Source organism: Hemitrygon akajei, chromosome 8 (genome assembly GCF_048418815.1).
Source record: "Hemitrygon akajei chromosome 8, sHemAka1.3, whole genome shotgun sequence".
In the NCBI taxonomy this organism is placed as follows: domain Eukaryota; kingdom Metazoa; phylum Chordata; class Chondrichthyes; order Myliobatiformes; family Dasyatidae; genus Hemitrygon; species Hemitrygon akajei.
Genome location: NC_133131.1, coordinates 90,571,227 through 90,597,674, shown reverse-complemented (window position 1 = coordinate 90,597,674; position 26,448 = coordinate 90,571,227). Strand labels below are relative to the sequence as shown.

General features: G+C 38.9%; 1 protein-coding gene across 5 annotated transcripts in view; it reads left to right on the top strand.

Annotated features, from left to right (window-relative positions):
• The window catches only part of phf14 (PHD finger protein 14), a 259,027-nt gene that overhangs the window by 168,072 nt on the left and 64,507 nt on the right, over positions 1–26,448 (top strand). Inside the window, exon 17 of one of the 5 annotated variants that reach the window (XM_073054155.1) lies at positions 20,267–20,655. The exons of the other annotated variants lie outside the window; for them this stretch is intronic. Coding sequence (XP_072910256.1) covers positions 20,267–20,270 — 4 coding nt within the window. The 3' untranslated portion in view covers positions 20,271–20,655. Of the gene's footprint in view, positions 1–20,266; positions 20,656–26,448 lie in introns of those variants that run through there. 5 annotated transcript variants of the gene reach the window in all.

Genomic DNA, 26,448 nt, shown 5'->3' with positions numbered 1-26,448 from the left:
CATGGAATGGGCTGCCAGCAACAGTGGTGGAGGAGGATACGATAGGATCTTTTAAGAGACTTTTGGATAGGTACATGGAGCTTAGAAAAATAGAGGGCTGTGAGTAACCCTAGTAATTTCTAAGATAGGGACATGTTTGGCACAACTTTGCGGGCCGAAAGGCCTGTATTGTGCTGTAGGTTTTCTATGTTTCTACGTTCACTCTCTCTAGGCCTTTCAATATTCGATCATTTTTAATGAGATTCCCCCTCCCCCCCCTAATTCTTTTAAACTCCAGTAAGTAGAGGCCCAGAGCCATCAAACAGCTCTCATACATCATGCCAGAGTCAACTCATGCAAAGCTTTGGGGCCCAATAACATACCAGGTTGGGTTATGAAAGACTGTGTAGCCCAGCTAATTGAAGTGCTGATGGATATATTCAACATTTCTCTGGAATAGTCTTTTGTCCCCTCGGTTTTCAAGGCAGCAACCATCATTCCAGTGCTGAAGAAGGTGACAGTAACCTGCCTAAATGACTATAGTCCTGTGGCATTAACAATGAAATGCTTCGAACGGCTTGTCATGGAATGCATTAAAGCCTTTCTCTCGGTTACATTGGACCCGTTCCAGTTCCCTAATCTCTCAAGTTGATCCCACTGACAATGCCATAGCGTCTGCCCTCCATTCTGTCCTATCCCACCTGGAAAATGCGGTTCCATGTGCCAGGCTGCTGTTTATAGACTTCAGTTCAGTGCTTAGCACTCCAGAAACTGGTGGGAAATTGCCTTCACCTGGGTCTTAATACCTCCCTCTGTAACTGGCTCCTTAACTTTTTAACAGAAAGGCCACAGTCAGTACGTGTAGGCAGCAATGACTCTAGTTCCATTACGCAAAGCACTGGTGCTCCCCAGGGTTGAGTGCTCAGCCTATTGCTAATGCAACTCAAACCACATCATCAGGTTTGCGGATGACACAACAGTGCTTGGCCTCATCAACCACGATGATGAGTTGGAGTACAGAGGGGAAATGGAGTGGCTAGTAGACTGGTGTGAGAACACCAACCTCAACCTGAATGTGGAGAAGATGAAGGAAATTATTGTGGACTTTAGGAAGGTGCAGATGAACCATCCCCCTCTGCGTATACATGGCTCCTATGTGTAGAGAAAGTTAAGTGCACCAAGTTCCTGGGTGTTCACATCACAAATTACCTCACCTCATCCTTCAATATTACCTCCCCAAATAAGAAAGTACAGCAGCGCCTCCATGTCCTGAGGCAATTAAGGTAACCGAGGCTCCCCCCTCCTTACATCTTAACTGAATTTTACGGGAGCACTATTGAGGGCATCCTGACAAGCTGCATTCTATCAGCAGGCAGCAGACCCCCCAATACATGAAGACAAGAACAGTCAGGATGGGAAACAGCTTCTTCCGTCAGGCCATAAGGCTTCTGAACTCCCTGCTCCATAGCATTCAAAGAATCACCGGACAATGTATACTGTACCGTACCATATTTAATTTATACATTTTACTTTATTTATGTATACAAGGCATTGTTCATTTGTAGATATTGTAAGTATTGTGTGTTATGTGTACTACTCTGCTTTATAGCCTGATTCAGAGAAATGTCATCTCATTTGACGGTATATATGTATATAGTTAAATGACAATAAACTTGACTTGAAAACTTGCTCACAATGCTCCAAGTGCAGTCTGACCAATGCCTTCGAAAGCTTCAGTATTGCATCTTTGTTTTTGTATTCTAGTTCTCTCAAAATGAATGCTATCTCTGAATTTGTCTTCCTTACCACTGACTCAGTTTGTGAGTTAACCTTTAGGTAATCCTGCACGAAGACTCCCAAATCCCTTTGCACCTCTGTTTGAATTTTGTTCCTCATATAGAAAATAGTCCACACCTTTATTCGTTCTACCAATGTGAATAACCATGCACTTCCCTGCACTATATTCCACCTGCCACTTCTTTGCTCATTCTCCCAGTCTGACTAAGTTCTTCTGTCGACTCCGTGCTTCTTCAAGACTACTTGCCTGTCTTCATATCATCTGAAAATCTGGCCACAAAGCCGTCTATTCATGTCATCCAAGTCATTAGCAAATAACGTGAAAGAAAGCGGTCCCAACACCAACCCCTGCAGCACACCACTAGACACTGGTAGCCAACCAGAAAAGCTAACTCTTCTAACAGCCATGTGATTCAGCAGCGAGAAGGCCTCCTTTCATAAACAATATATGTCTAGGGTCGGTATGATTTGGGTTCAACCGAATAGTGAAGTTGAGATGTTTGAATTAAGGAACATCGATGGGTGCAAATGCTGTGTAAAATACTGCTTGCACACAATTATTGGTCACTAGCATAAGGTTATCAAGAAATTATATTTACCAATTGTTCAACTTTATCATACAGTTAAGAGGAAAATAAAGAAAAAAGGGCCCATTACATGTAAACCAGTCTAAATGTGCACATAAATGTTGGAGCTCGTTTTTGCAGTAGCTGGGTGTCTTGCGTTACTCATGGCACTGAATCCCCATCACCGACCATAAGTAGAACTTCCCATCCTGGAATCCTTCATCTTGCAAAGTAACTCCTTATATTAGCATTAGGCTCTCCCCTTCAGATGGGACCTTCCAGGCACCTTCCTGGTGCTCTTTTCTCTGCACCTCCCGCCAAGGAACCCCAAACCAGACTACTGTCCTCCAGAAAACACTTCCCAGCTAGTTCACTAGAACCTTTTTTCTCATCCCATTGGGCAGAAAGTTACAACACATACCCAATGACTGACACAACATTCCTAAGTTGGACAACAAGGCTCCTTATCTTAAGTCAAAGCCAAAACACTCTTACCAGCAGGGGACACTGCTTTACAGAAAAATGCTAAAATAAAAATATTTCACAGCATAGCAGTAGAAATCGTACCCAGGAATTTACGCAAGTATACAACATCCACTGACTCTCCTTTGTTGATCCTGCTTGTTATTTCCTCAAAGAGTTCCAACAGATGTGTCAGGTAAGATTTCTTCTCAAGGAAATCCTGCTGACTTCGGCCAGCTGTACTTTATCATGTGCCTTCGAGTATGCTGAAATCTCATCCTTAATAATAGCTGCTAACATCTTCCCAACCACGGTAGATAATCTAACTGGCCTATCGTTTCCTTTCTTCTTCCTCCCTCCCTTTTTAAAAAGAGGAGTGACACTTGCAATTTTCCAGTGCTCTGCAATCATTCCAGAATCTAGTGTTTCTTGAAAGATTATTATTAATGCCTTTACAATCTCTTCATGTACCTCTTTCAGAACCCTAGGATGTAATCCATTGGGTTCCAATGACTTATCTACCTTCAAACATTTCAGCTTCCCAAGCACCTTCTCCTTAGTAATAGCAACTACATACACTTCTGCCCCTTACACTCTCAAGTCTCTGACATTCTGCTAGTGTCTTTCACAATGAAGACTGATGCAAAATACTTACTAAGTTCCTCTGCCATTCCTCTATTACTACCTATCCAGTGTAATTTTCCAGTGGTCTTAATATTTATTCTGGCCTCTCTTTTCATATATATCAGAAAAGAAACATTTGGTATCCTCTTTTATGTTATTGGCTAGCTTACCTTCATATTTAATCTCTCTCCATATTGCTTTTTAGTTGCTTTCTGTTGGATTTTAAAAGCTTCCTAATCTTCTAACTTCCCACTAATGTTTTCTATATTATATGCCCTCTCTTGTTTTTATGCTGTCTTTCACTTCCCTTGTCAGCCATGGTTGCCACATCCTCTCTTTAAAATGCCACTTCATCTTTGGGATGCATCTTATTCTGCACCTTCTGAATTGCTCCCAGAAACTCCAGCCAATGCTGTTTTGCTATCATCCCTCTTAGTATCCCCTGCCAATCAACTTCTCTCTCATGCCTCTATAAATCCCTTTACTTCACTGTAGTACTGATACATCTGTCTCTTGCTTCACCATCTCACACTGTAGGTTGAATTCTATCATATTATGATCACTGCCTCCAAAGTGTTATTTTACTTTCAGCTCCATAATCAAGTCTGATTCATTACACAACAGAATTGCCTTTCATCTAGTGGGCACAACTGCATGCTGCTCTAGAAAGCCATCTCATTGGCATTCTACAATTTCCCTCTCTTGGGATCCAATACCAGCCTGATTTTCCAAACCTGCACATTGAAATCTCCCATAACTATTGCAACATTGTTAATTTTACAAGTATACTACCAGTACTTCGATACCACTAATACTTTGATGTTCAAACTTCCAAAGCGCTATATTTTCTGCCCCTTATTGAAGCAACCGGAAGTAAACAGGCATTTGGAAATTCATAGCATTTAAATATATCTTATCTCCATTACGCATTACACCGCTGTTGCTTCACTGCCTACTTGCTTTGTTACATGTGGGATTCCCAGAATCTAAGTAACACTTATTGCATTTAAAGTACATGTGACAAATGAAGACTCAGCAGTCTTTAGGAACCTCCTATATAAATAGTCATCTTTTTTTGAAGCTTTTTTTTATAAACTGGGGTGCGCCCTCTTTAAAGCAGAGCAAGACCTTTCAGTGATGACACAATAATATTCAAGGTAAACGTAGTTGAATCTGCAAAGGAGAACAACTGTCCTCCTATTTAAGTAGTGTTCACCTGGAAATAGAGATATACAAAACACAAAGCATACCTGAATCAAATACTGTTTTGCATCATCATTAGTGGTAGTTACAAATGTAATTTACACATTTTGAATCACTTTTGGAATTCAGAAATTTAGGCTGCATGTTATTCTCTCATCCTCAATTTGCAAAGAATGCAGAAATCAAATCATTGGCATAGCCATTACTTATTGCCCAAATCTAAATGATCTTGAGAAGGTGGCAAATTATCACTCTGAACCACTGTAGCTTATGTGGTTAAGATACTCACTATTACTGCATTGTTGATAGACAATCCTGGGACATAACTCTTTAAAAGAAAAAAAAGTTTTATTTCAAGCTCACAATATTGTGTGATTTGGAAGGAAGTGTGCATATGTCCTCTTGCTACACTGTTGAAGGTCACAGTGGAATAAGCATGTGGAGACTTGTTGCACTGCATTTTGGAAATGATATATACAATGACTCCATAAAAATGCTGGTAAAATGTTGATTAAGTTCTGAATGGTGTCAAGCAGAATACCCATAGAATTCCACTCATCCAGTCAACAGCACAGTATTCACTCAAACACTACTGTGTTTCTGATTGCATAAGGGAATCAGTTAGGGAGTGGTGACTCACTCAAGACATTGGTCATCCATCAAATTGAAAGACCACCATGCTTAGTTTAGTGCCCTGAATCCTTTCCATACTCTGTAAATTTCTCACCTCTCCCCTTAGGTCTGTGCCCTTTAGTTTTAGACTGCATTAACCTGATAAACAAAATCTGAGCACGTGTCTTAATTTTCTAAATCTCCATAACATGGTCTCCCATGTTCCAACGAGAATAAGCCTATCCAATCTCTCCTTATTACTACAGTCCTTGATTCCAGGCAGCATTCTGATGAATATCATCTGCATTTTCTCCAGCACCATCTTATTGTTTTTGTAGCAGGGCAACAAAAACTGTACATAATTCTTTAAAGGCAATCTAACCAACAGCAACATGACATCCCAACTCTTATACACCATGGAGGGAATTAGGAACACCAAGTTTCTGGGAATGTGCATAATGCACAGTCTCACCAGGATCCTCAATACCACCTCTCCGGTCAAGAAAGCGTAGCAGCATCTCCACTTCCTGAGAAGATTGAGACGAGCAAGGCCACACCCCTATTCTAACCAATATTTACAGAACCATCATCAAGAGTATGCTGATCAGCTATACACTGTCTGGTACAGGAAGTGCAAGGCATCTGACCACAAGTCCAAAAAGAAGGATTGCAAGAACTGCTGAGTGGATCATAGATAGATAGATAGATAGATACTTTATTCATCCCCATGGGGAAATTCAACTTTTTTCCAATGTCCCATACACTTGTTGTAGCAAAACTAATTACATACAATACTTAACTCAGTAAAAAAAATATGATATGCATCTAAATCACCATCTCAAAAAGCATTAATAATAGCTTTAAAAAGTTCTTAAGTCCTGGCGGTAGAATTGTAAAGCCTAATGGCATTGGGGAGTATTGACCTCTTCATCCTGTCTGAGGAGCATTGCATCGATAATAACCTGTCGCTGAAACTGCTTCTCTGTCTCTGGATGGTGCTATGTAGAGGATGTTCATAGTTATCCATAATTGACCGTAGCCTACTCAGCGCCCTTCGCTCAGCTACCGATGTTAAACTCTCCAGTACTTTGCCCACGACAGAGCCCGCCTTCCTTACCAGCTTATTAAGACGTGAGGCGTCCCTCTTCTTAATTCTTAATTCTTAATGATCTTCTTGATCATTGGAGTCTCTCTTCCACATATCAGAGGTATTTATCCAGATGCTGCATACTCAGGGCCCTTAGCAATGTGTATGATCCCTCCCATCCATCCAACAACCTCTGGCCCACAATCATCAAGCAGGAGGTACCGTAGCATTAGGATAAAAACTGTTAGGACGGGAAACAACTTCTTTCTCAAGGCCATAATCCTACTGACTCCCTACTGTCACTTAGGTCTCATCACATATGAAGCACCAGTAGCGTTATACTGTTCACTTTTCATCTTGTGTTGTAAATGCACCTTATTATTTGTTAATTTGTTTGTGGTAAGATTACTTTTATGTTGTCTGTGTGAGTTATATGTACTGTGTTGTTCACCTTGCTCCAGAGGAACATTGTATACTGTATGTGTACTGTTGAACTGATCTTGGACTTCTTGATTTGTATAACCACCAGCTTCCAAAGCCAGTACTACAGTTGCCAGTCTGTGGTCTATCTATCTGATGATGGTATCAATCAACACATTTGTTTCTTTTCTTTTTCTGTTTTTCTTGTCTCTTTAATCATCACATTCAATGTCCAGCATTGGGCTCTTCCAGCAATTCTCTCTTGTTAATCTTTAGTCCATTTACCCAACTGTTACGAACCCCGTAACTGGGTCACTTACCAGCAAAGATGGAGACGTCCGTTGAAGTCTGATGATACTATTTTTAACAGTATTTATTAGTAAAAATACACAAAAATAATATCAATGCAAATATACAGATAATATACGTCGTCAATACTAAATCTAAAAGTGCGGGTATAAGAACAATAATAATAATAAATAAGCTCTATCGTTGTCTAGGGGATAATGTATTGTTCGATGGAAATATAAAGTTCACTCAGTTCATGCAGGCTGCAGCCATTGGGGACCGCTGTGTTGCAGTTGTTGGAGAGAGAGAGAGAGATTTGGAGAAAAACTTACCGGCTTTCCTTGATGATTTCAATCCGTCAGCAGTCCCGTTGTCGTGGCCGTTCACTTGTGGCCTCTCCTTTAGCTAAACCATTCTTCCGTGGTGAGCCCGCCAGCCCAGGCAAGGGAGGACGCACACGAGCCCCCACCAGCTTTTGCTATAAAACGCTGTCACTGGATTTCCAGCGTTTCTCCTGGTGCATCTAAAGGGGTTGTTCCCCAGACCCTCTTTTATCCTTACTCACGGGGTCTCAGATGTCAGTCAGGTTGGGATGATGCAATCCCTCAACCAGACCACTCTGGTTGTCCCCTGAGGGTTTTCAATGAATAGTACAGTACTCAATACAAAATTCCGTCTCCAAGAGACAATGGCCGTTATCAGTGGTTCCGTTCCGCAGAGGCCAGGACACATTCCAAACCTTGTGTATTCTGCATGTGTCCCTCTCATTTCCTGGGTCCCAGACCCGAATTAATAGCGATCTTGCGATTCTCAAAAAGGAGGGGGCGACTTTGTACCCTTCAGCCCCTCAGAGTTGCTTCACATTCATAACACAACTATTTCTGCCATTTCCCTTTCACTCTTTGGACAGCAGGTTTATTCATCATGCTGCCTGGTTTGAGATTTTTCTTACTTCAAAATGCAAGGAGTTAGCTTTTTCAAGCCCTCTGAATAACATAGCAATTCATTCATTGTAGATTGTAATGTTGCCTCATTTTCCACTCATTTAGATCTAAAATGTTTCTCTGCATGATAAATGGCAGGTTGTTTACCCCCCCCCCCCCCCACAAATCCTTGAGTTTACAGTTTACATCTCTCTCCTTTGCTTCCCCCTGGGTGAACTCAGTCAAATTTATGTAGCATTAACTTTACATTCAACATCACATCCATTCAGTTGATTATTTACTGGACTAGGAATATATTGATAATAATCAGTTGGTTTGCCTTTTCTGTTGTCATAGAAATAGAGGATTTCAGTCGAAAATAATAAGCAATGATTTTGAACAGACTTACAAACTTCAATTCTGATACATTGATGGATCTAAAAGTGAACAGCAGAGGCAAGAATATTGTTTTTCATGCACCCTGTTCTTGTCTCCCATTTATCTTTGCTTGGTGACCTGTTTTTCAGCACACATCTCCATAGGGTTTCTGGTATTTAATAAATCTGTGTGTTTTGGGTGATGACATGATATACAGAATAAAAAATGTCTTTGTCATAATAACACAATTAAAATAGATTTCTGATGTTTTGAAGTGTATATGGAGTTTTAGGCATAAAGCAGCTCTTAAGCATCCATGGTGACATTTCTAAAACAAATGAGGAACAATGTTCGAAGTATTGATCTTAAATTAGTGACCTTTTGCAAGTTAAATCTTTTGATGCTAGTAACTGCCTACATTGACATAGCAGTGTTACAAACATCAGTTTTGTTAAATTGTGATTTTCTGATTGCAGCAGCAAACTAATTTTGAGATCTGATGGTCACTTTTGATTCACATTTAGCTCTGCAGTGCAAAGTGTAGTCATATCAGCATTTAGTTTCTATTATCTGAATTATTTACTGGATTATGTATAATTGTGAGGGCTGGAAATTCAGTAGAGAATATGAAATTGAATATCTGATGAAAAAGGATATAACTCCAAAAATCTTCACCTGCCTAGGCTTTCTGTGTGTTTGGTGAACCATTTACCGTAATTGAACTGCATTATCTTAACAATGTATTTAATTAGCTAGATCATTCAATAACTAAAGGAAATCATATGTTTCCTTAAAATTCATCAATTATTTTTTGTTTATTTTGAAAGGTGACAGCTGTTTTGTTCATTTGTAGATTGTCTTAACTGTGAACCTGCCAACCTAATCATTTAGTATCAAAATCTGTATGTTTAATTCCAATTCTCTCTGCAACTTTTGATAAGTGATTGCTTAAAAAAATAAATAAAGATGAAATTGAAAATGTTATACTGAAAGTATGCAACTGCAGGGGATACACCTCATGTTCTTTCACCTCTTCTCTTCTTGCCATCTAGGGATCCAAGTAGATTTCTGGGTGAAGGGCAATTCAGCCGTACTTCATCCTGTCTAGTGTATGGCATTCATTGTTCATAATGTGGTGTTGTATATGTTGGATAAGCCAAGTACAGATAGTTTAATTGCTTTGCACAGCACCAGCATTCAGTACATGAGTGCTAAAATAGCTGAGTTTCCTGCTATTTTAGTTCCCATTGCACTACCGCTGTGACCGTCCTCACTGTGCTCTACTGAGTACGGTGAGGTATAACTTATGCTTAAGGATAGCACCTCATCTTTTGTCTGGGCATTTTTCAGCCGGCAGGATCAAATATGAAATTCTCCAACTGTAGAAAACTTACTCTTTCTCTCTATCAGTATCAAAACTAGCCATTTTTGTTTATCATCAGTTTGGCTCCATTTTTCCCTTTTTTATTAGGATTGTCTGGTTTGCTGGGTATGCAGCAGAGCTTTGACCTAACAATATGTAACAAAGACAAGTGTGATGGGTTCTACTAAAAGTAATTTGATACCATCCTATTGGAGATATTCCCTTTGCTCTACCTATCCCAACCCCATTCTTCTTTGCTACTGAATGCTACCTTGTTTTCGCTCTATCCCAGTTCTGCCAAAGGGTCTCGTGCTTAGGACATCAGTGCAGTAAAATTGTACATCAGTGAGAAATCTGGAAGTGAGGGCATTAGAACCATTATATTCTCATGCAGATACTGTTTAATCTGCTGTCATCAAGTTGTGCTCATTGTAGTCACAGAGAGATATAGCATGGAAACAGACCTTTCAACCCACCGAGTCTGTGCTGACCACCAACCACCCATTCACATTAACAATAATCCTACCTTAATCTCACTTTATTTATTCTGACTATATTTGCATCCAAATTCTATCCCTTACCTACACTAAGAGCAACTTAAAGCAGCCAATTCACTCACCAAACCATGTGAAAGGAAACTGGAACATCTGTAGAAAACTTGCACTTCCAGCTTGGCACACCATACCTTGAGTGGAGTTATGTGAAAGCAAGTAAAATATGCAAGAAATTTGTGGCTAATTAGAAGATACCTCAGGGGAGCTTCTGAATTCAAAATCCTTGGGCTCAGATGTAATTGTGTTAGCATTTTTTTTCACCCCCTCCATTGCCAACTATAAAGGGGAAGGGTTTAATAATGAGGAATAAAAATAGGAGACTTGTTTGTCCTAAATATCACTTGTATACAATTGTCATGTTTATCGTGAACCTGATGAGCAATTAAATGTCTCATCATGAAGAGGTGGCTCCCACATTATCATATTTAGATTGTGGTTGTTCGTCCATCGTCATCGATGAAGACCTTGACACCATTATGATGATGATGGTGTCGAGACTAGCGCTTGGTTTGGATTTAAGTGAGGGAGAGTTGCGCAGCGTCAGCCTCACTCTCTCTTCCCAATTCCCATCTGGATCCAGTGGCAAGACAAGAGTTGAGACAGCTGGGCATGGGACTAGGCGCAGTGGATGACCAGGACGTCTCCTGTGTCTTGTCATGCTCTATGCGTCCACGACACTTGCAGAGACCGCCTTCTTGACCATTGGACCGTCCATTGGTCTCGTCCGCTCAATCCGCTGGAGTCTGTCTTCACATGCTGGGATAGACAACTCCTTATCTCACCGAGAGTTTGAGACCTGTCGGATACCCTCACCTGGTTTAGCTGGCTTGTCAAAGCCATTGCCTGTGGTGTGGCTGTTGTCGCATGCAAACAGCTACAGGGAGCTACAGGTGAGAGCTGAGTGCCAGGTGGGGACCAAAGGTGGACAAACCGCCTGAAAAGGACGCAACAAGCTCCCCCACCAGAGGTGCTACCCTTTCCTGACACCCCATACACCCCATTTAGATTGTACGCTTAAAAAGGAGAGTGAAAAGGGAAATATTTAAAGGGGACCTGAAGGGAAAGATTTTCCTACAGGAGATAGTGGGTACATCATTTAAAAGCTATTTAGACATTGGAATGGCTTAGACCAGACAGGCAACTTGGTTAGATGAGCTGGGCTAAAAGTCCTATTTCTATGCTGTATAACTATGACTCTAACCCGTGCCTTACCTAGAAATACTGTATATAACACAGCTAAAATGATGTGCTATGAGCTATTTCAAATTATCTTTCACATAAATAAAATGCATTTATTTGCCCACATCTGCATTGTAAGAACACATTGCTAATGTTGAAGAAAATGTATTTATAGTGACTTTGTTCACATAAATAAGTATTACAACCAGGAATTTTGATCAAGTGAACTGAGAATTTTTGCTTGTGTATTACATGTTCTTTTTTTCACAGTAGAGCCCAAAGTTCAGGAGAAAAACTAATAATTCAAAAACCGAAATGTCAGCAGTTCTGAAGTATTTATTCCCCTTTGCTCAGTATTTAAGTGAGCCACCTCTCACAGCCATTACTCCCAGTAGTGTTTTTGGATAAGTCTCTATTAGTTATTATTTATCCAGGATTTCTGGGTATTTAGCAGCATTTTTCTTTCCGTTTCTGGTCAATCCTGACCAGATTTTCAGTCCCTGCTGCTGAAAAGCATCTCCGTAGCATGATACTACCTCCACCATACTTTACAGTAGGGATTGTGCTACCTACTGATGTGCAGTATTAGATTTATGCCACAGGGATCTTCTTCCTGGCAGTATCAATGAGAAGAGGGCATGTCCTAGGTGATGGGGTTCTTAATAATGGACACTGCTTTTGTGAGGCACTGGTCCTTGAAGTCAGAGGCTAGTACCCAAGATGGAGCTGATTAATTTTACAACTTTCTGTAGCTTTCAGTCCTGTGCAGTAGCGACCACCATGCCCCCCACCCTTCATACCAGACAATGATGCAGCCTATCAGAATGCTCTCCATGGTACATCTACCTCGGGAGCCGGCGAAGGTCAGGACCCGCCGCCCGCAGTGTTTCTGTTTCGCTGATGGGAAGCGATCGCGATTGAAAATAAAGTGGAAAGAGTTGAAATGCCGTTGGTCATTGGAAAAGCGTTAGGCTACAGTCGGTCAATGATCGGAACAATTTTAAAGGATGAAGTGAGAATAATGGAGCATGTGAAAGGCCTTGCCCTGATGAAAGCTACAATTATTACTAAGCAACACAGTGGTTTAATTATTGGAATACATACATTTCTTAAGTGTTTTATATGCATAGAAAGGTAAAATATATACTACATACTAAGACAAACGTTTGACTAACTGACGCTAAATAATACTGGATGTACTTGTTCCGACTTACGTACAAATCCGACTTAAAGATGGACTCAGGAACGGAACTCGTACATAACCCGGGGACTGCCTGTACAATTATTTCTGTTTGTGTGATTGTGCAGAGCTGTTATGGTCCAAAATGCTTCAGTATTTTTCCTAACATTGATTATCTGGATCTAACTGGCCCAACTTGCATTTAATAGTCGTTCCTTGTTATTCTTGAAAAGGTGAAAGTAACATTCTTTATTAATGGGGAAGTATTTTCATGGTTTCTGTGAAGGTACACTGCTTCCCCATTAATGCTAGGTAGGGAGTTCCAGGATTTTGACTGAGTGAAAGAGGAACATTGTTATGCAGACAAGTTGAAGTTGTATGTAAGTTAAACAGAACTCTTTTGGAGGCTGGTGCATCTGCTGCCTTGTCCTCAGTGGTTGAAAATAAGTCTGATAGATCTGCATGCTGTAGCCATGGCAGTGTGGGTGGGGGGGATATCATTTTTAAAGCAGATAGATGAAAGCTGAAGCATATAAGATCAAAGTGTGTTCTGGCCTGGATGATAACCATGTTGTTGAATGCTATTGCATAGGCACTCATCAAACTAAGTAGAGTATGTTCTATTAGACTCATAACCTGTGTTTTATTGGTAATCAAATGTTTATCAAGTCACCTTTTATCCAAAGGTTTGACCTGCTAATCTGGAGATGGGTCAATATCCAACCGTGGCATCTGATGTGTTTATAAAACTTAGTCAAATTAGCAAGCCATAACTTGTTCTGCATAAACCCATACTGGACATCACAACGGGATCCCACTACCAAGCACATCTTTCCTTCCCCCCCCCCCCCCCCACGTTTCTGCTTTCCGCAGGGATTGCTCCCTATGCGACTCCCTTGTCCATTCGACCCCCATCCCTTCCAACCGATCTCCCTCCTGGCACTTATCGTTGTAAGTGGAACAAGTGCTACACCTGCCCTTACACTTCCTCACTCACTACCATTCAGAGCCCCAGACAGGCCTTCCAGGTGAGACGACACTTCACCTGTGAGTCGGCTGGTGTGGTATACTGCATGCGGTGTTTCCGGTGTGGCCTTTTATATATTGGTGAGACCTGACGCAGACTGGGAGACCATTTCGCTAAACACCTACGCTCTGTCCGCCAGAGAAAGCAGGATCTCCCAGTGGCCACACATTTTAATTCCACATCCCATTCCCATTCTGATATGTCTATCCATGGCCTCCTCTACTGTCAAGATGAACCCACACTCAGGTTAGAGGAACAACACCTTATATACCGGCTGGGTAGCCTCCAACCTGAGGCTACCCCCTCCTCTTTTTTCTCTCTCTCTGCCCATTCACCATCTCCCTCGGTGCTCCTCCCCCTTTCTTTCTCCCTAGACCTCCCGTCCCATGATCCTTTCCCTTCTCCAGCTCTGAATCCCTTTTGCCAATCACCTTTCCAGCTCTCAGCTTCACCCCACCCCCTCTGGTCTTCTGTCATTTTGCATTTCCCCCCTCCCTCCTACTTTCAAATCTTACTATCTTTCTTTTCAGTTAGTCCTGACGAAGGGTCTTGGCCTGAAACGTCGACAGTGCTTCTCCCTTTAGATGCTGTCTGGCCTGCTGTGTTCCACCATCATTTTGTGCGTGTTGCTTGAATTTTCAGCATCTGCAGATTTCCTCGTGTTTACTGGACATCCCTAATTAGGCTATGGTTTTCCAACTGCTCATAAATCCTATCCCCAAGGATCAAAATCAGAATCAATTTTATTATTACTCATATGTCATAAAATGTGTTGTTTTATGGCAACAGTACAGTGCAATACATTAAAAATTATTATAAGTACAATATAAATAAATAGTACAAAATAAGAATTCCAAGGCAGCTTTCATGGGTTCATAAACCATTCAAAAGTCTGATGGCAATGAGGAAGAAGCTGTTCCTAAAATGTTAAACATAGGTCTTCCCCCCTTCCCCCTTCCCCTTCCCCCTCTCTTCCCCTTCCCCCCTTCCCTCCTTCCCCCCTTCCCTCCTTCCCCCCCTCTTCCCTCCTTCCCCCTCTCTTCCCTCCTTCCTGCCCTCTCTTACCCCTCCTTCCCAGCTATCTTAATTCCCTTCTTGAGTTATCTTTCAGTTTCTTTATAATCCTCAAGGGCCCCATTTGATTTTAGCTTCCAAAATCTTGCATGTACTTCCTTTTTCTTCTTGACTATATTCACCACATCTCTCAACATCCAAGTTCCCCTTCTCTTTTATCCTTGTCATCCTTGAATGGCATTGAGAACTTGTCAACTGAGGCATCTTTTCAAGCAGCTTGATATCGGCCCTAACTTTCTGCTGAGTGAATTGTTATTTCTTGCTTAAATATTATAATTTTCATTTTGCCATTTTTCAAATAATGCTTTCTTGCCTTTGTAAAAAAAAAAGAATGAATATGACAGTTGACTGGGCAAGATTTGCTGAAAAATATCTGTGGCATGCATATTTTTGCAGCATGATTTATTATAGTGCCCACAAATATATTTGACTCATGATAAAATTCTGTGGGATATTCTAAAAGGGATGTAAAAGGATTTAAAAAGTATCATTTAAAAAGAATCTAAACAAGCGTTTGGATCAGCAAAGCATAGAAAGCTATGGATTAAATGCTGATGAATGTGATTATCACGGATAGGTACTTGATGGTTGTCACAAACATGGTGGAATGAAGGCCATGCATCTGCTGACTCTTGTTCCAAAGGTTTGAAAATGTTCCCCGTTCAGAGGAATCTTGGCGATAAATGTTGGAACAACTTGTATCAATGAAGATGCAATTATTATGCTTTATCTTGCGTCTGGTTGATCTGCAGACTTCTAGAAAAAGTCATTAAAAAATGATCCAGCCTGATAATTTGTTTATTTGGTGAAAAGGTTGAAGCACTCTCCTATTTTTCTGGCTGAGCTTAACGTTCTCAGTATAAAGTAGGGATTACATCACACTTTCTGGAAATACAGTGGATACAGTTTAATTGGACCATCAGTTAATCAGGTCAGCCACTTATATGGGACAACTCTTAATGAACAAGAACTAATCAAGAAAATAGCCGGGATTCCCTTCATTTATTTTGGATTCTATGCTGCTTAATTGGGACAGGAGACTGTTGCCAAACGGTTTCTAACCACTGTCAGTTGTGTGCCCTTGGATGACTGCTAGACTCTACTTGTGCTTAGAACGAGCAGTGATTTTTGTCATTTATATTTGGCAAGAAATGCAATAGACAATTCAGAACTGTTTTGCTCCCTGCAGCTTCAAACATTGAGGCTTGGTGATTACGGAAATGGCCAGGACTGAAAATAAAATGACTTCACTACTTCAACAAGTTAGGAATCACAAAGAATTTGAAGATATCAACAATCATATTGAATGTTGCAATGAAAATAATAATTTAGAGGATGCAATTTTCCAAAGCATTGCATGAAGCAGTCCATTATCTACACTAAGCATCTGCACTGATTGTATTCATTTACAGTCAGTCACAAAACCCTGGCAGCGTATCCTAGATGAATTCCTCCATCATAAATATTTGGAGCTAATATTCAGTTTTATAGTACTGTCGTAGTGTTCTAATTTGTTATGTTTGAAAGGTAAGGGAGGAGATGAATGCGCAGGTGTTGTACTTGGCAGAATATTGATATGTGTCAGGAGGGAGATTAGTGGAGCGGGACGAATGCACAAGGGCATCATGGAGGGAGTGATCCCTGTGGAGAGTGGGGGTGTGAGTTTGGTGGTAGGATCCCTTTGAAGATGGCAGATCTTGCAGAGAATGCAGAGGCTCATGGGTGCTTAGTAAGGACAAGAGGAACTCTTATCACTGTTAAGTCAGTGGGAAGTTGGAGCATCATTATCTGGGAATGGAGGAGATGTAAGTGAGAGCACCATCAATCGTGGAGGAAGGAAACCCTGATCGTTGAAGGAGGAGGATATCTCTGATATTTGAAGTTCAAAGTAAATTTTATTATCAATGTACATGTATGTCATCATATATAACCCTGGCATTCATTTTCTTGTGGGCCTATTCAATTAATCTACAGAATAATAACCACAACAGAATCAAATGAAAGACTCTCCAATTAAGGCATTCAACTAGAATGCAGAAGACAACCAGCTAAGTAAATGCAAAAGAAAAAAAACCAATAAATATCGAGAACATGAGATGAAGAGTCCTTGAAAGTGAATCCATTGGTTGTGGGAACATTTCAATAATGAGGCAAATGAAGTTAAGTGAAGTTATCTTCCTTTTGCTCAAGAACCTGATGATTGAGGGGTAGTAACAGTTCCTGAACCTGGGGGTGTGAAGCCTGAATCTTTTATACCTTCTTCCTGATGGCAACAGCAAGAAGAGAAGCATGTCCTGGGTGGTGGGGGTCCCTGATAATAGGTGCTGTTTTCCTGCGACAGCATTTCGTATGGATGTGCTCAATAGTGGGGAAGGCTTTACTCATGATAGACTGGGCTGTATCTACTACTTTTTGTAGGATTTTCCATTCAAGGGCATTGGTGTTTCCATACTAAGCTGTGATGCAGCCAGTGATATCCTGGAAAGGAAAGCCTCATACAGGGAACAGATGCAGTGGAGATGAAGAAACTGAGAAAAGTGAATAGCACTTTTACAGGAAACAGGGATCGGAAGAGATATAGTCAAGATAGCCATGCGAATCAGTAGGTTTATAAAAGATATTGGCTGACAGTTTGTCTCCAGAGATGGAGACAGAGCGATTGAGAAAGAGGAGCAAGTTGTCAGAAATGGACTGGGTGAATTTAAGGCCAGGGTGCAAGTTGGAGGCAAAGTTGAAGAAACTGATTGCTAAGCATGGAGGAATGAAGCAGCACCAATTCAGTCATCAATATAGTGCAAGGAGAGTTGTGCAGCATTACCAGGGAAGGCTTGGAACATGGACTGTCTACGTTGCCAATGAAAAGGAAGGCTTAGCTGGGGCCCATGCAGGTGCCTGGCTGCCCCTCGAGTCAGGAAAGTGGGAGGAGCCGAAGGAAAAATTGTTGAAGGTGACGACCAGTTCTGCGAGATGGAGGAGGGTAGTGGAGCAGGGGGAACTGGTTGGCTCTTTAATTGCGAAAGAAACAGAGCTTTAAGTTGTTCTTGATGGGAAATAAAAGTGTATAAAGACTGACATCCATGGTAAAAATGAGGTGGTCAGGGCAAGGAAATTGAAAGTTAGTGAGGAGATTGAAAACGTGAGAAGTGTTGCAGATGCAGGTGGGAAGGGACTGAACCATGGGGGTTAGAATCAAGTTGAGAATCACTGGCATATCAGAACCCTCGATGTGAACATATTATGTTATTTAGATTTACATTAATGCATCAAGATTTGGAAAAATGGATGTAAATTTATTCATTTTCTTTAACTGTTTTGTAGGCCATCAGCTAATTAATACCCAGTAATTCTACACTGTAAATGGTCTGTTAAATGCCAGAGTTCTTCAGATGCCCCATTACACCTACTGAGAGTAATGGCTAATCTTGTTCAGTGAATAATTGTGTATTCTCAAATGTACTTTAAACCAGGTAAAAAATGTGCTGAGGGAATAGTAATATTCCTTGTGACGAAACTACTTCCTGATATATATTTTATATAAAATATTACTAAATAATTTAACGTCAACATCCTGTTGTGTTGAATCTTTTAGTCCAAGTAATTTTTTTAAAAAAACTAAAATAGCAGATTAAATGTGTGGAAGAAGTATTCAAATACTAATACAAAGATTGTAAGCAGAAAAACAGAGCATTGTAAACAAAAGAAAATTAATCATCTGTGCCTTTTTTTGACTAGGTTTTCTACCTTTTGGGAACAGTAATTTTAGACACCTAGTTCTTTGGAACTAATTTATTTTTGTCCCTTGTGTTGTAATTCCACTCCAAGAAACACTGTAAATCAGCAGCCACTAATTAGCAAAGAGCATATGCACAGAGTATTAACTAAGAAACAAATATTCATGCAATACTCTATTCCTCTTAGTCTATCAAGATGCATTGCAAATCAGGCGCAGTGACTGTACAGGAAGAAATAAAGGTTGAATATATATAATTCTGTAGGAAGGGGTGGCATGTGCCAAATTGGCGATAATGTTCTAAAAATCTACAAATTATCAAATTGATTAATGAATTAACAACAATAATTATGGACCTTCTTAAGGAAAACTGATGAGCCCTGTTGCTTATTTACATGTATTCATTGCATCACTATTAATAAAAGTATAACAGAGTCTGCTTGAAATAAATGAAGCATTTTAGAAACCATGTTAAAAAGTATTTATTTTCATATTTTAAAATATTAAAAAATAGCATAATTTCTAAATAGTGTTGTTAGCATTGGAAATATAAATATAAAAATAATGGAAATTATAAGCTTTGGTGTATATTTATCAAAGATCAAAGAAAGGATACAAAGGCATACTTTGTTGCTCCACTAGTGATGACAAATATTTTATATCTGCCTTGTATTTTAGGAGTTATGCATGGAGTTTTAGGAGTTTCATCAGTTAGCCTACTCCTATCATTAAACTTGACCAAGTTCATTACTGAAAACAAAAATTCATGTGAATATGTCGATGAAAATACTGTTAATACTGCCAATGCAAGAATTTTCAGTTAGAACTTTCAGTTAAGAATTTCAGAACCTTCTTATCCGTATGTTTATACTTTGATTCAGTCACTAACCAATCTCTCAATATTTTGTAGTTCAGTTCTTAACTGTAAATGATCACCTCCAAACTGAGTTGCTTTGTAAATCAATCGCCTTTCAAAATTATCCAAAATCCACTGCAACATTTCCAAATTCAGTTTGTTTAATGTTGCACTGTCTGCATACTTTATAAATTTCTTCAAATAATCTGAATTTAGTGAATCTTAAAATTGTTCAGTAGTTGAACCAATAATGCTCAAAAATTGCATTGTAAGGCATTGAATGTCTATCTATTCCGGTATTTCAATACTTGTTACTTGTTTTAGACTTGGGGAAATTTTTAAAAGTGCCATTTTAGGCATCATATTTAATTATCTTCAGTTTGATTTCAAAGGTTTTTATATTATCGAACATAACATCAAGTGTTTTGCCAGGTCCATGCAACTTGATGTTCGAGTCATTTAAACACTGTACGAGGTGAAATCTGTAAAAATTTCAAGCTACAAATGCCATACAATACCATATAATTCTTAACAAGAACAATTTTCATTCATCAAAAACAAATTTCATCCAAACTCTGAACATATTATTTAAAGATAGAATATCTACTCAGCCAGTGAACACTGTTGTCCATAATTAGACCTTTGTACACTGAATTCACCTCGCTAAGTAAATTCTGAAATTGTCTTTATTTTCCAAGGCATGCTTAGAAATATAAATAATTATCTTGACTATAATTTTCGTCACTTTTTCAAGTTCTTTAAGACCAGCTTTTTCCACACATAGCCTCCTCGTGTACTATGCAATGAAAGCCTATCAGTGGATGTCCAACATATTTTGCAAATAGATTGACAAAACCTGTCTCTTTACGAAAGACACTCGATGGGCCAACAGTTTTTGAAAGGTTAACTTGTCAACCAGGCAATTCTTTTATTACTGCCTTACGTATTTTTATTGTGTTTTCAGGTAACGTTATCAAGTTAACCAGTTCTTCGAATATTTCATCATTCCTATGAAATCGAGCAATAATGGCTAGCCTAGCTGATGATGTAACATCAGTGCTCTCATCAAGACAAACGGAAAGAGATTTACATGAACTAATATCTTTTGATAGTTGTTCTGCTATGTTTGTTCCCATCATTAATATTCTATTATTTAATGTGTTTCTGCTCAGTGGTAAATACTGAATGGACTGAATTTTTTTTCTTTTCTGCAAAACCGTCATGACTTTAGCCACGATTCTTTAACGTATTCCCCATCACTGATTAGTTTTCCATGTTGAGCAATAATCATTGAAACCTCTAAACTAGCAGCAACTAAGTTGGAACTACCTGAAATAAAGACATCAAAATATATGACTGCATTCTTTTGTTGCTGATTTCTCGAGAAATGTTTTCTTTTTATTCTTGCTAACTTTTATCGCAAAGTCATCAATGAACAGTTTCACAATGCCGCTTTATGGAGGAAGTACTGCACACCACTGTTTCAGAACATTAGATGCATACTACTTTATCAACTTTTTCAATCATGCCAGATCTTTCACTCTACCACTCTTGAAATTCTCAGCTGCTTCTCCCATCATTTGAACACTTTTGTTTCTTTGCGGGTGTATGTGATATTCTAAAGGATAAATATATTTTTAGAATATCTCACCAATAATCTTAAGTAACATAGTTTTACTAATATAAAGAAAATATGTTTAATGTGGAGAACTAGATATTCATAGAGGTGCTAAACCACTTTACTATTACTGAATATCCTATGTTTACTCACAGATGACAGAACAAATATAAGCAAACAAAGTCAATTCCAACTTTGCCAACCATTTACTATCCAACTACTGATACATTTCATTCAACATCACACGTTCTTGTAATCGTCCAGCGGGTGCCAAGCCAGTGTGAGATGTTTTCTGTGAAAACATTTCACTGCTCTCATGTTGTAAAAGTTATTAGCTGCTTTATTTGACAGTAAAGTTAATTGTTATGTGTACCTTTTTATTATGGATGTCAATGAAAGGATGAAGGGATGGCTCTGTATGCCGCATGCTAGCTCTTTTTTGTGGGTGCCATCAGTTTATGATGTAGGATGTCATTTCACAGGAGTGAAGACAAATCAGTGTCAGAATACGGTGGAGCAGAGAACAAATGTAGGTGCTTTATCCACACTTGATGCAAATAATTTATAAGGCTAGGCAAAATAATTACATAGCTTCAATTCAGTGCAAGCATTGTGGCTGTTTAGAAGTTAGTAAAGTGCCCAGCTATTGGATCGCATTTCATGACATTAACCTTGACAAATTTGTTTAGTCCCTCAGAGCCCTTTTGATAGCTCATTTCTTTTTTTTTTATCTTAATGGGATAGGTAATCTATTTTTGCATTCAGAGAAAATAAGCGGAATTTAAATGCTACATTGAGTGGGTAATGACACAAAGTAATTTTGATTCTTTTCTGATTCTTTTTATCTCTGCTACTTGTGGCTACTCTTGTAGCTGTTAATATTATTTTCTTGAAACCAGATATAAATGTATATGAACCTTGTAACTCCACAATTAGAAAAGATTAGTGGTGAGACTTCTTGTTCTGTTGTATGAAGTGATTAATGAGATAAAGTAGATAGGCTGAAATGTATCTTTGTTGGTTGGTTATCAGCTTATGTTGAGAAATATAACATTGCATAATCTACAATCAGGTCAACACACAAAATGCTGGAGGAACTCAGCAGGTCAGGCAGTGTCTATAGAAAAGAGTGCAGTTGATGTTTTCAGCCTGAGACCCTTCAGTGGGACCCTGTCCTTAAGCATTTTGTGTGTGTTACTTGAATTTCCAGCATCTACAGATTTTCTCTTGTTTCTACATTCAGGTCAAGTATTCAAGGGTGATAAGTCGTTTGTATTTTACCTGGCTTAAATTAGATCCATTCTCTTGAGGCAAATATCCACTGAGACATGGACATAGATCAATTCAACATCAAATGGGCACAACATTCCATTGAAGGCTAACTTTAAGATTAATATGGATCATATATTTTTTTAATTTGCATGTAGGTTATTTTCATTCAATACATTCCAATTGATAAGTCCAGATACTCCCTGGGTTCTGGTTTTACACATACCCATGAGTCAATTTTTGTCAAGAGTACACAGAATTCAATCAATATGGTAGTTGTCCTCCACAGTATTATAATAAATGGCATTAAGAGCACATAAACATGTTAAAGAACAATTACTGCAGTGATGAGATGGGGTAAACTGGTTATATTGTGAGTAGGGACAAATATGTGAATATACGTTGAACTTCGAATTTAATTATAGGCACTTGTTCATGTGTATGGGTGCCCGTAACTTGGGTGTCCATAACTGAGGGATAGTCTGTACAAATTAGGAATTGTTGGTTGTTGAGCCATATAATGCTTACCCTAGATTATACACGTTATTTTAAAATATGTATCATGGCTATATTTTTACAGCAATCTTAGCCTTGTGAAAGAATGTGTTAAGAGTTTTTTTGTAGAGTTGCTTGCTATAATAAACTATATAAAAAATATCTGCACCATTACATACTGGCTGCCCAGCCTTTCCCATATTTTAAAATTTGTGACTTGACTGTTAGAGCTTCCTTTTTAGAGTAGATACAAGCAACTAGAACCTTTCAAGAAAAAGAATTGTATGATAAAATGGAGAACACTAAAGGGTATCACTAAAGGTGGATGAATTAAATTGTGTATTCAATCTTTGACCAGGGACATGCTAACTTGAAGTCTACTAAACTTAAAGATTAACTCACTGTGTCAAAGATATGTTCCTGAAGTTTGGTGAAGGAAAAAAAGATGGGGCAGAGATGTTTATACGGCTGTAGGAGAAAGTTACCTCTTAATAGAATAGGTGAAGGTAGGTCATTGTGTTGGTAAGCTATCTGTACTAATTCTATGTCTCAACCTGATGTGACTGTCAAGAGACAGGAGCTAAGAAAAAAACTTGATGACCAGAAATTGAGTTGGTTAATTATTCCATTTTACAAAATATAAGTTTGAGAATGTTCCAAGACCCTCAGTATACACTGGTAGGTCTGACTTAAATTAGAGTAGTAGAGTAATAAAATGCCACAGCACAGAAACAGGTCCTTCAGCCAATCTAGTCCATGCCGAACTGTTATTCTGCCTCGTCCCCTCGACCTGGGCCCAAACCCCACCCATTCATGTACATATTAATTCCTCTTAAATGTTAAAATTGACTCTGCATCAACCACTTACACTGGCAGCTCAGTCCACATTCTCACCACGCTCTGAGTGAAGAAGCTCTCCCCATGTTCTCCTAAACATTTCACCTTTAACTCTTAACCCATGACCTCTAGATATAGTCTCACCCAATCTTAGTGTAAATATCGTACTTGCATTTACACTGTCTGCACCCCTCATAATTTTGTATACGTCTATTAAGTCTCCCCTCACTGTTCTATGATCTAGGGAATAAAGTCCTAACCTATTCAACCTTTCCCTGTAACCCAGGTCCTTAAGTCCAGGCAACCTGCTGAAGAAAATAGTACACAGTACTCTAAATTAGGACTCTCCCAGGTTTATACAATTTCAACACAACATCCTAACACCTCTACTCATTGCATTGATTCATGAAGGCCAATGTGCCAAAAGCTTTCTTTGTGACCCTATCTGCTGATGACACCAAGGAGTTATGGATTTGTATTCCCAGATCCCTCTGTTCTACTGAAGTTCTCATTAAAACCAACCCTGGTTGGTTCTCCCGAAGTGCAACACCTCACACTTGTATGCATTTAATTCTATGCCATTTTTCAGCCCATTTTTCCAACTGGTCCAGATCTCACTGTAAGTTTTGCTAGTCTTCCTTGCTGTCCACTACACCATCAATCTTGGTGTCATCCATAAATTTGATGATCCATTTTACCACATTCTCATCTAGATCGTTAATGTAGACAAGAAATAACCATAGACCCAGCAATGATCCCTGCAACACACCTCTAGTCACAGGCCGCCAGTCAGAGAAGTGACCATCGACTACCATTCCAGCTTATCTTGCAAAACCAATGTCTAATTTACGACCTCATTTTGAATGCCAAGTAACTGAACCTTGACCAACCTCCCATGCGAGACCTTGTCAAAGTCCATGTGGACAGCATCCACCACCTTCCTTTCGTCAACTTTCCTGGTAATTTTCTCAAAAACCTCTGTAAGATTGGTTAGACATGACTTACCATGCACACTGACTATCTATAATCAGTCCTTGTCTATCCAAATACTTATATATCTGGTTCCTTAGAATACCTCCCAGTCACTTTCACATTTCTGATGTCAGGCTCATTGGTCTATAGTTCCCTGGCTTATACTTATAGACTTTCTTAAACAACAGAACAACTTCAGCTGTCCTCCAATCCTCTGGCACCTCACCCACGGCTAAGGATGTTTTGATCATCTCTGTTAAAGCCCCTGCAATTTCCACCAATTCTGAGGTCAGGTCCTGGGGATTTATTCACCCTAATTTGCCTCAAGACAGCAAACACCTCCTCCACTGTAATCTTTATAGGGTCCGTGCCCTCGTTGCTGCTTTGCCTCACTTCTGTAGATTCTTTCAAGTACAGGTATGTGTTAGGGATTTGAAAGTCTAGTTGGAGAACCATCAAGCAATATTCTGCCTGTTTTGTTTCCTGCAAGGCCTTGAGGATATTCAATACATGCATAATTTTTCATTATCTTTAAAGCTAACAAACATTTATTTTATTGCATTCTTTATCATGGATAAGAGCAATTGATGTTTGATCTGAGTATTTTGGATGTGACCTGAAAAAATTAGGACCAAATATTTTGATCCTAATTCCTCCCTCAGCCATAGTTTGATAAAAAGATGTTATAAAAGGAAAGAGTTGATGAAGAAGTGGAATCTAGAAAAATGTTATTACTGTCATGAGCAGAACATAGAACAGTTTGAAGTCATATCCAAAGTTGGTTAGGGATTCAAAGCATAAATTGTCAAAAACAAAGGAGTGGTTAAACACAATTTAAAATGTGTTGACAGCTGTGCAATATGAGGAAAAAAATCAAGGAAATCAGAATGTGTCAACATGCTTTTGAGAAAATGAAATCATGTTGATCAATAGATTGTAGTTCCTTGATCAAGGAATAATTTTTGTGGATAAAGGAATACTGATGGATATACTATAATTAAATTTTTAGAAGGCTCTTGATTATTATGTAAAACATAGTGGCACAGGTGGAAGATTGATAACCAATAGGAAGCAGAATAAGCAAAAATGAATCATTTAGTGGTTAACAGGACACAAGTGGTATGCTATAGAACAGCCTTTGTCAACCTTTTTGCCCTGGAGGAACCCTTGAAATAATCAGGTCTCAGGGAACCCCAGCAAAAAAATTATTATTACTACAGCTTGTGCTACATTAGCGTGATCAGTAAGTTGTAGATATAATTATCCAAAAATAATTGTCAATGCTCTTTTGAGTAGAGAATGAATTTTTAGCTAACCTTTCTTGGAAGAAAACAAGTAGTTAACCTTAGCTTACCTTTCTTGAAATTAAAAACTCAAAAGACAAACATAATAAATTTCTGTTAAATAACTGGCTTAAGCCAAAATGGGATTTAATTTTTCGAACGGTAGGCTCAGTTGATTTAATTTAAATAAAGGTTGTAAATTGATTTTAATTCTATTTACAATATGAAAATTTATCTTCAATGTTGAATAGTAAAGTTACTAAAAACCATAAGGCAAAGCAACACAGTTCCTCCAAGATGGGCCTTTTGTTTCCAGATATGAAGCCAAAACATTAAATATATCTTTATGTTTGCAATAGAAAAAGTTTTCCTGAATCTCACCATCATTTACAAATTGTACAAATATTACATGACATTTATTGGTGAAATCTGTTGACTCGTCAACCTGGATAGAGAAGCTGTTGTTTTTCAGTTTATGTAGCATCATGTGACATGTCATTAGTACTTTGACTTAATGTATTGTTTGAGAGTGAAACCTTTTCCATTCTTTGTACTGCATCTTGTTCTAGCATTTTACCCACTATGATTTTACATGCTGCCATTATTAAGTGCTCACCAATTGTGTAAAGTTTCCTCTTTTGGGTAATAAGTTCTGCTACTAAACAACTTGCT